The 10,050-nt window shown below is 55.7% G+C and overlaps 1 protein-coding gene across 2 annotated transcripts in view; it reads left to right on the forward strand.

The window, feature by feature from the left end:
- BLK (BLK proto-oncogene, Src family tyrosine kinase) overlaps positions 1 to 9,252 on the forward strand; it is a 46,805-nt gene extending 37,553 nt beyond the window's left edge. The window contains exons 7-13 of one of the 2 annotated variants that reach the window (XM_027087945.1): positions 604 to 750; positions 1,192 to 1,344; positions 2,596 to 2,775; positions 3,902 to 3,978; positions 6,500 to 6,650; positions 7,751 to 7,882; positions 8,585 to 9,252. In XM_027087945.1, the coding sequence (XP_026943746.1) occupies positions 604 to 750; positions 1,192 to 1,344; positions 2,596 to 2,775; positions 3,902 to 3,978; positions 6,500 to 6,650; positions 7,751 to 7,882; positions 8,585 to 8,790 (1,046 nt within the window). In that variant the 3' untranslated portion in view covers positions 8,791 to 9,252. The remainder of the gene's footprint in view (positions 1 to 603; positions 751 to 1,191; positions 1,345 to 2,595; positions 2,776 to 3,901; positions 3,979 to 6,499; positions 6,651 to 7,750; positions 7,883 to 8,584) is intronic. The other variant, XM_027087946.1, reaches the window with a different exon arrangement.
- The last annotated feature ends 798 nt before the right edge of the window (positions 9,253 to 10,050 follow it).

Below are 10,050 nucleotides of genomic sequence, written 5' to 3' on the forward strand. Positions count from 1 at the left end.
GTTTTTCAGCTGAAAACTCTTGCCACCTAACTTGCTCTTAACGCTTGCCATCTGCTACATTCACCGAGAAGACAGAATACCTAGTTGTGTGTATGGATTTGAACAGAACCCCTGGGGAGTGTTTTATGTTCTCCCTCATGGACAGGAGTGCTTGGGGTTGTAATTTAGTATTGCATGTGGGGTAGGGTCAGCCTTTCAGCTGGAATGAATGAATGAATGAGTCAGTCTCTTAGTCCCTCCAACAACTCTATATTTCTCAATATCCCATGGCAAAGGGTCCGCAAGCCCCAGGGCCCAAGTTGGGGGACAGCCTGATCGCTAAGATAACATCCTGCCTGCTCCAGAGCTCTGGGATTCTCTGGCTGAGTTTGGGGAGATCTGGGGAGGAACGTCAAGGACAGAGTCAGATGGAGCTGAGAGGAAAGGCTTCCAGGAGGGTGGAGGGTGAGATGAAGGAAAAGATAACTTTTGATGGAAGTGGTCAAAATGGAGAGCGGAACTTGGGGAACTTTTTTCCAGGGTATTGAAATGAAGCCCAAATCCCAGTCCTGGGTTTCCCTCTATGCCTTGCTTCTTATGTATGTGTCTTTATTAACCCTCCAGGTGCCTTTTCTCTGTCTGTGAAGGATGTGACCACCCAGGGGGAGGTGATCAAACACTATAAGATCCGCTCCCTGGATGAAGGCGGCTATTACATCTCCCCCCGAAACACCTTCCCCACCCTGCAGGCTCTGGTGCAGCACTATTCTAGTAAGAGGGGGCGTCTGATGAGGGCGCGTGGGGGGCTTGTACCAGAGGAGCCCTTGTATCTCCCTGTCACTAAGATCTCAGGACGGTGTGAATTACTGGTACCATCTTGGTGGAGGGGTGGAGGATTATCCCAAGGCTGGACCTAAGGAGTTGACAACTGTCGACATAATGATTCACATTCTGTGTCCCTCATCCCCTCTACTGGCTGTGAGCACCTGGGGAGTAACAAGTATTTTCGGTCTTAGAGACAGCAAGACAGTGATAGCATTCCGTGCTTAGTGCAAAACGAATGCAGAGAGCTGTGTGTGTGTGGTGTGTGCACGACGGGTAGGGGTGGGGGAGGGCGGGCAATAGGGGGCAGGGACGCAGCTGGGAGTGATGTGGCTCCCATGAGAATGAGACCAGTCTGGCTCCAGCCCCACCTCTTCTTTCCTAATGCAGAGAAGGGGGATGGTTTGTGCCAGAGGCTGACCCAACCCTGTGTGAGCCTGGCTCTCCAGAACCCCTGGGCCCAGGATGAATGGGAAATCCCCCGGCAGTCCCTCAAGCTGGTCAGGAAACTTGGGTCTGGGCAGTTTGGCGAAGTCTGGATGGGTGAGTATGTGTCACGCCGGGAGACGCTCTCTCCCTGTCCTGCGTCCCGAAGCACAGAAGTCTCGGGATTTGCACAGGGCGTCGTGCTTCCCATAAAGGCTTATGAGGGGGAAGGGACTGCGGCTATATACCCATTTTACAGATGAGGTAATGGAGGCATAGGACACTAAAGTGACTTGCCTTCAGCCGTTCCGCACATGATGGTGAAGCAGGAGTAGAACCCAACTCTCCCACCCCCTCAGCCCTGTCCCTCCTTGGTTCTCTGCTGCCCAGAGCTGCCTTTGCCATTGATTTGTGTGTGACCTGGAACGCCTTGCTAACTCATAGAGTGGCAACACGTGTTAACCGTGGTGAGCGGTGAACCAGGGGCCCCAAGACTCTGGTAACAGACCAAAGCCACCACTTGCAGCTGTGAGACTAGCCAGTCCCTTAACTTCTGGACTCGTGTGGCCTCACCTTCAATGACAGTTGACGGTCGCTCCTCTGCTCAGCATGGGCACTCTCAGAACACAAGGTGCTTTATTTTATCCCCGGAAAGGTCCATGTCTATGGGCATGATTTCACGGTGGGATCCTGCTGCCCCCCCCCACCCCCCGCAGTCCTCTGGCAGCCAGGACTGATGCCTGAGGCGCCCCTGGCAGGAGCTCCACCTGGATTGTTCCAAGTCTGAGTCATAACTCGCCTTCTCCCTTCAGTGTGGATGGGGACCTCATGGTGGGGGTGGGTGTGTGCAGGAGCCGGCGCTGTAAGGGAAACATCACAGGGCGCAGAAAGGGGGAAGGAGTCTCCAGGCCCCCTCTGCGTTCTCTATGCTTTTGTCGTGGGCTGTGATGCTCCCTGCCACGCTGAAGCTATCAAGTGTTAGAAGAGACTCATTACGTAGGGGTAGGAGGCAGGCTACTTGAAGGACAAGAGATGCACCCCAGACCCGGGTGTAGGGGCATGGAGGTGAAATGGCCCCCCTCCCAGGCCGGGTAAGTTCCTCCACTGCCTGGCGCTCCCATCTGGCAGGGGAGACTGGGACAAGCTGGCATCCCGCAAGGTAAGCAGGCACATCCGTCCATCTCAGGAGCTGTCATTCCAGCCCAGGACCACTTCCGGGGGCGGGGCGGGGGCGGCTGTGGCCTCAGTGCCCCATCTATAGACCAGGGATGGCTCCTGGAAGCTTATGTCGATTTTGGTTAAGGGGTCACCTCCCATAGCCTCTGGGTCTTCTGAATGTCCTCCTCATTCTCCGTCCCTGGGGCTCAGGTTATTACAAAAACAACATCAAGGTGGCCATCAAGACCTTGAAGGAGGGAACCATGTCTCCGGAGGCCTTCCTGGGTGAGGCCAACCTGATGAAAACTCTCCAGCACGAGAGGCTGGTCCGTCTCTACGCCGTGGTCACCAAGGAGCCCATCTACATCGTGACCGAGTACATGGCCAGAGGTGGTGCCCTGCCCGGGACTGCATCCTTCAGACAGAGGCAGGGAGGCTTGAGGGTGGGAGTCCAGGCTTGGGGGCCCGAGAAGGCTGAGGCTGATCTGCTGCCATGGGCTTGCCTGGCCGGGAGACCTCGGCAGGAGATCACTGAGCCACGGGCTGGATCGGTTAGCCAACATCTTTCAGAACTAGGGAGTTCTGTGTGCGTGGGGGGCGGAGGGAAGGATGATGAGAACAAGACGGATAAGTGGTCCTCACAGAGCGGTGTCCTCGGTGCAGGAGCCCTTGAACCAGCATTTTTGGAGCGCGCCTTCTGTGCCTGGCACTGCTTGATGCCCCCTGGGGAGGACAGAGCGAGGCAAAGTCCAAAGAACAGTAGGCTGGGTGTCCAGAGATGATTCTAGTCCAGAGAACATTTGACAACCCTATGAGCATTTTACAACATGGATGAAAAGAGAGGTTGGGCGAGGTGGCCTCTGAGGTCCATGGTGTGGCCACGCTCTCCCGGGACAGGGGCTCCTTCTCACCCCTCCTGTGGCCCTGACCGCACACTGATTCTGGTCAGATCCTAACGTGCTCTGCTAATACAGTTCCTGAAAGGTCGTCATGAAGGGGCCCACGCTGAGCACCTGACTCCCCAGCTCACCTCTTAGCCACCCCTGTGGTGAGCATCCCCCAACTCTTAGACGCCAAAGGGGAGCTGCGTTTGTTCCCTGCACCCACCCAGGAGACAGGTCTCTCCGTTCTGGTGCTTTCTTGTGCCCTTGGTTCTCGGAGGAAGAATCTCTGCCAACAGATGGAGAAGGGGGCAAGAAGATGCTTCGGAATGTGGTGCAGGGAACGAGCATGTTCTGCTCCGGTTCCCTGGCTGCATGACCCTGAACTTGGCAGAGATCTAACATCCTCCGAGCAGCTGGTAGCAGATCAGCACCTCCTGGGCGCTGTGAGGACTGAGATGGGAGTTTCTGTAGAGCAGAGGCACCTGCAGCTGTGGGTGGGTTTGTCTCTGGGCACTAGAGATCCGGTGCCACCCACTTCCTGCCGCAGGTGGGGAACAGCCCATACCCTGAGAGGCCGGCCCAGCCAGGGTTGGGTCACTGCACAAATGCAGCTGCAACTTCTCTTTCCTCAGGCTGCTTGCTGGATTTCCTGAAGACGGATGAAGGTAGCCGATTGTCCCTCCCAAGGCTGATCGACATGTCGGCCCAGGTTTGTGAGAACCGAGTGCAGCGGGCCAGGCCCCCAGACCCTCTCCTCCGTCCCCATGGCTTAACAATATCAACTAGTTAGAGGTTGTGTCCATTAGATTTAGGCTGGGCTGTGAAGGACAGAGAGCCCAAAGTCATCATGGCTTAAATGTGTAAACACCAGAGGTGGGCAGCCTGGAGCGGGCAGCGGGGCCACTCCTCAGAGCAGGGACCCAGGTTTCTTCCACCCTCCAGGTCTTAGCAGGTCGTCTTCCCACCGAGGGAGACTGCTCACACTTTAGCATCTTGTCCTCCTCAGCCAGCAAGAAGAAGTAGGGGGGCGGCGGGTGGGGGGAAGCCCACCTCCCTCCCTTTAGAGACACGTCCCCAAAGTCACCCACTACCCTTGCTCTCCCAGCCCCCTGGCCAGTGGTCACCAGCCAACACCTACTGCAAGGGAACCTGGGAAATGTAGTCTTTATCCTGGGCAGCCATGAAGGAGCGAGGTGGGTTCTATTGCTAAGGACGAGAAGGAGGAAAGGATGGTGTGGGAGACCCAGAGAGTTCCCACGAATTCCATGCCACACGGTAGGCCCGTGTTTTGTGGTGACCTCGCCTGTCCTCAGACGGTGCCCACAAATGCCTTCTGTAGACTCAGATGGCGTGAGGTAAAGAGCAAAAGGAAGGGGAGGGATCTTTCCTCCCCGGGGATTTTAGCTGAGGGTTCTAACCAGCAGCAAAGCACATCTGGTGGCTCCAGGTTAAAACTGGAACTCTCAGCAGAAAAGCTCTGGTCTGTGGTCAGCCCGTGAGACACACACACACACACACACACACACACACACACACACACACACACACACACACACACACACCCTGCTGCAGAGAGGCACCCTCCCGCATCTACCTTCTCCTCTACCGTTATCTGCTGTTAATATCAGGACAGGCACTGAGGTCACCACCCCTCTTCTCTGCACCGAGGTGAGCACAGGCCGGGTCCAACAGGCTGGTGAGGTGATCTCGGAAAATTAACGCTGGTGACCGGTTTCAAAGCACAGCGCAGCGATCAGCCTGCCCACTCTTTTTTTCCCCGTTCTTTTCCTTCTCTCTCTCTCTCCGCTGTCTCTTAGTCAATCCTTTGGGAAATCTTGGGTCACCCAGAGGCAAAAGATGCGAAAAGCCACCTGAGTTTATAAGTAGGTGTGGTCAAGAGTCTGAAGGTTAGGAAACAAGAAAATCAGAACCTTCCAGGCGAGCAGCTTCTAAACCACATTCTGATCATGCTAACACCTCACTGCGTGCACACACACACACGCACACGCACACGCACACCCTCACCGCCTCCTGGGCGCTCCTTTTCCTGCTCTAAGGCATGAAATGCCAAGCTCCCCTCCAACCACAAGCCCATGTGCCCCGCTTTGCAGCCACACGGCAGCTCCCCTCTGTCCTGTCACATCTGGGAGCCTTTGCCCAGACTGTCCCCTCTGCCCAGGATGCCTTTGCCTCTCTTCTCAGCTGGCAGAATCCTAATCAACGTTCACGACCCAGGTCAAGGTCACTTCTGTTCAATTTTTCTGGACAAGAAAGTGCAGAGAGCACCTTGGTCATGTGTTCCCCTAGCATCGTGCCAGGTGGATGCTTCTTGAAAGCAGATCCGGGTCCTGCTAGACCTTTTTTTAAAATTTCTAATACCGCTCGTTAGTACATATATACATGAATACAATACAGTACATATTTGTTAATGGGGTGAATACTGCTAAATGCTGTCCAGATATAAGATATTTGGTATTCAGCCCTATAGTCCTCACAGTACCATACCAACACATACGTATGATGGAATGACTTAGCGAAGGAATAAATATGAAGATAGAATATACAAATGAATGAATAAATGAATAAACCAGTGCAATGGAAGCCTAAGTAGGAGTGGGATCAATTCCAGTGCTGGCTTTGAGGAGGTACATTGGCTTTCTATTCTCTGCCTCAGTTTCTTCATCCATCCACTGGGAGTGCAGTGAATAAACCCTGAGTTCGTTTCTTTGGCTAAATGGCACAAGAGCAGGACAAACAGCTCCTCCTGGCCCAATGCTGGTGACCTGGGACAGAAACAACTCTCTTCTTTCACTGCCTCCGTTCTGTCAGGATCCTGCTGGGTTAGGTCCTCCTACCGGTCTCACCTAATGCTCGCCGCAACCCTGGGGCCCTGGAGACCCATCCCCTCACGTTCCCTGTCAGGGCAGTGATTCCCCCTCCCCCGAGGAGCTTAAGCAATGATTGCAATCCAGGACTCCCTGCTCCAGGACCACTGCTTGCAACTTGCTGAGGAAATGAAACCCTCTGCCCAACCTCCTGCCTTCCCCTCCTCTCACGCCCCTTCCTTCCTTTTCTCCTGCCTGCCATCTGCCACCTTCCTGCCCTGCAGACCCTTGGAAGGAGAGGAGAGGTGGGTGAGCAGGGCGGGGCCCCTGGCTCTGACGCAGAGGGCGGCTGGAGTCCTTCTCCCCGAGGGGCGCTGGCCTTCACCGTGGGGCCCATTCCCTCAGATTGCAGAAGGAATGGCGTATATCGAGCAGATGAATTCAATCCACCGGGACCTGAGGGCGGCCAACATCCTGGTGTCTGAGACGTTGTGCTGCAAAATCGGTGACTTCGGCTTGGCCCGGATCATCGACAATGAGTACACCGCCCAAGAGGGTGAGCGGAGCCTCCCAACTCCCCCAAGTCCCTTTGGACTCCTTGTCGTGCAATTCTGGCCTTGCCCCCAGCTAGTCCAGCCTTTCCCTAAAGTGTAGAGCACAGGTGCCTCAGGAGGAATAGCTCTGCGAGGGAGTAAGTTTGGAGACACCGCCCAGTCCATCCAGCCCTCCCTTGGAGACTCCCAGCCCACAGCAGCATATTAAAGGCACTGAGAAGTCCTGCAGCTAAGGAACAGTGTACTTGTGCCTCACCTCGGGTCTCCCAAACTAATTGGAATCCCGAATACTTTTTCCATGTAACTTCTGTGAACCTCCCACAGAACCAGGGGTTCACAGAACACACTTTGGAAAACACTGCTCTAAAGTATGAGCGGCAAAACCTAATACCTGAATTGGGGTCTCCACGGGTCTCTACTTTACTTTGTAAAACTTTGGCAAAAAACCCTCTTCACAAGAGGATTTGAAAGGATCAAAATACATTTCATCAAGCAAGTTAGTGAGCAGTGTTAGCTCAGCACATTCCTCAGTTGATACGGGAGAAGGATTGACATGACTCGTTCCCTGAGGGAGCTTCAGGGGATAAAGCCAGGCAAGGTGCAGGTGATCAAGGGCAGGGCCGTCCGGTGGGCTTCATGGACAGCAGGATTTGAATTCCTTCCTCACTGTGACCCTAGGAGGTATATGAGTCATGTGTCACCACTTCCCTTTTGCAGGAGAGGATGAATGCAGGGACAAGTTAAATGACTTTCCCAAGCCATGGGTTCCTGTTAGTAAACAAGACTCATGGGAGGTGCCAAAGGATTCTTCCATCCCAGATGGAGACACGTGCTGGTTGCCCAATGAAGCCCACTGGGCAAAGACCCAGAGCGGGTGACAGGGGTGGTCTTTGTCCTTTCATGCTGCGGACCCCCAGGGTCTGCACACTCCTGGTCATGTGTCCTAGGGGTCGGAGTGACTCCCGGGATGCATCTGTGTCTGGCGCAGCTGCCCTAACTCCGCCAGGCAGGGCAGGGTGGAGGGGAGGGACAGCAGGGCGTCGGGGGGCGTGCAGGGGCGGTCAGTCACGGCCTCACAGAGCTGCTCTTGGCTGTCTCACAGGGGCCAAGTTCCCCATCAAGTGGACTGCCCCAGAGGCCATCCACTTCGGGGTGTTCACCATCAAAGCAGACGTGTGGTCATTTGGAATCCTCCTCATGGAGATCATCACTTACGGGCGTGTGCCCTACCCAGGTAGGCGGCTGCATCGTGCGGCGACTCTACTGCTCAAGGCTGTCCTGACGTGACTGCGATGGCAGATGTCCCATCCTCAGTGCCTGGGGTTGCCCACCTGCACGTCAGAATGGAGCCCAGTGGTTCAAACAGAAACCCAAGTGTGCCACTCTGGGGGCGGGGCTTCCACCCCCTTCCTCAACGTTGCTCTTGGCAACGGAGCTGTGTCCCCTTCATCCAGCAGAGGTCCGTGAGCCCCCAAGCCTGGAATTCAGTTAAGGTCGGGGTCTGAACTCAGGTTTCCTCCAACTAGCTTGCCCTAGTTGCCCTAGTAGGGGCAGGTGGCCCCTCCCTTGGTCTTTCACCTTGTGTACAAAGCCGCGTCTTGAGGGTCAACCCCCAGCCCCGCAGCCTCAGGCCCGGAGGGCTGGGGCCTCTTAGCAGCCTCTGGGAGGGGCTGGGGCCTGTTCACCAAGTACCTGCGCAGTGAGTGATGATCGCCTGTGTGCCGCGCAGTCACAGGTAGGCGAGGTAGGGTCCCACCCAGGAGGAACTGTCCCGCACTGAGATAATCTACAGCCTCGTTTCCAGCTGTTCTCCAAGCAATGGAAAGTAAATGGTGGGATGCGTAAAGGTGGCACCAGCCGGGCTGCGAGGGCGGAGATGGCGGTCCGTGCCTGGCGGGCCCCTGCCGCCCTTCAGCCGCGTCCCCTCCGCCTCCAGGCATGAGCAACCCCGAAGTCATTGGCAACCTGGGGCGCGGCTACCGCATGCCGCGCCCAGACTCGTGCCCACCCGAGCTGTACAGCAGCGTCATCGCCGAGTGCTGGCGCAGCCGGCCTGAGGAGCGGCCCACCTTTGAGTTCCTGCAGTCGGTGCTCGAGGACTTCCACACGGCCACCGAGGGCCAGTACGAGCTGCAGCCCTAGGCCCGTGTGCAACTGGCGGCTTCCTCAGCCCCAGATGCGCTGGAAAGGCAGGGAGGGGTCGGCAAGCCCATTTCTCAGATGAGCAAACTAGAGGTAGAGCGGCCTGGCAGGTGGGTCACGGCTTGGACTCCGGATCCAATCTCAGCACGAACCTTCTCCGGCTGTGTGCCCCTGGGCGAGTTACTTAGCCTCTCTGTGCCTCCGCCGTCTCATTGGCACAACGGGGAAGAACCACAGTTGTATCTACCTTGTATCTTCTTCACGAGGATGACCCGCTAAGGTGTTCAGAATAGTGTCCGGCACACTCGTTAAGTGTTTGTCATCATGTCATATAAGGCTTCCTGTGCTGGCACCAAAAGCCAGGAGTCTACCGCAGGTGACCTGAGTCCCGCGGGCTCCCACCTGACCCATACTGCGCTCGAGCACTTTGGGACTTTTCCGTAATAAAGTCACGAGATCTGACCTTTCCCGTGTCGTTCCTGGTGACAAGCCTGGACATCGCATACATGACCTTCGTGTTTGCATGAGTGGTGCCGCTAGGGACTCGCGGACGGCCCTGGGTGAAAGTCAAGCCCCCAGCCCCCCAGGACGAGGACGCAGACCCGACAGTCACTGCCTTTTAGGGCAGCTTGAGTAGGACCAGCAGGTGGCGCTCTCACCTCAGAAATCCTCGGCCTCCAGGTCTGAGTCGGGGTCGCGGGTGGGAGGGCCGTTGCTCTGCAGAGTGCAGAGCTGACAGTGCGCGCACCGGGGAGGCGAAGCAGCCCTGGGCTCCGGTGGCGCCGGGACCAGCCGCCTAAACTGATGAGGCGGGGCTGGTAACACCAAGGAAGGTTCCAGGGTTCCTCACTGTTCATGGAGGCTCCCCATTTGTCATGTTTTTGTTTTGTTTGTAACAGATTTTCCTTTTTTTGAGCTGTTAGGTTTACAGAAAAAGAAATGAAAAGTGTAGAGAATCCCCATTTACCGCTCATCCCGCCCCACCCCCAATTTCCCCTGTAATTAACATCTTGCAATAGTGGCAGTACATTTGTTACAACTGATGAGCTGACGCTGACACATTATTATTAACTGCAGTCCATAGTTTACGCTGGGATCCACTCTGTGCCTTGTATTCTGTGGGTTTGGACGAAATGTAAAATCGCATGTCGTCATACTACCATGCGGAATACTTTCATTGCCATCTTCTGCGCTCCACCTATTTCCTCTCTCCCTCCCCCTGGACCTCTGGCCAACAACTTGCCTTGTTTCGACTCCTCT

Source organism: Aethalodelphis obliquidens, unplaced genomic scaffold, assembly GCF_003676395.1.
Source record: "Aethalodelphis obliquidens isolate GAN/ISIS:26980383/991018 unplaced genomic scaffold, ASM367639v1 scaffold61, whole genome shotgun sequence".
NCBI classification, from domain to species: Eukaryota; Metazoa; Chordata; class Mammalia; order Artiodactyla; family Delphinidae; genus Aethalodelphis; species Aethalodelphis obliquidens.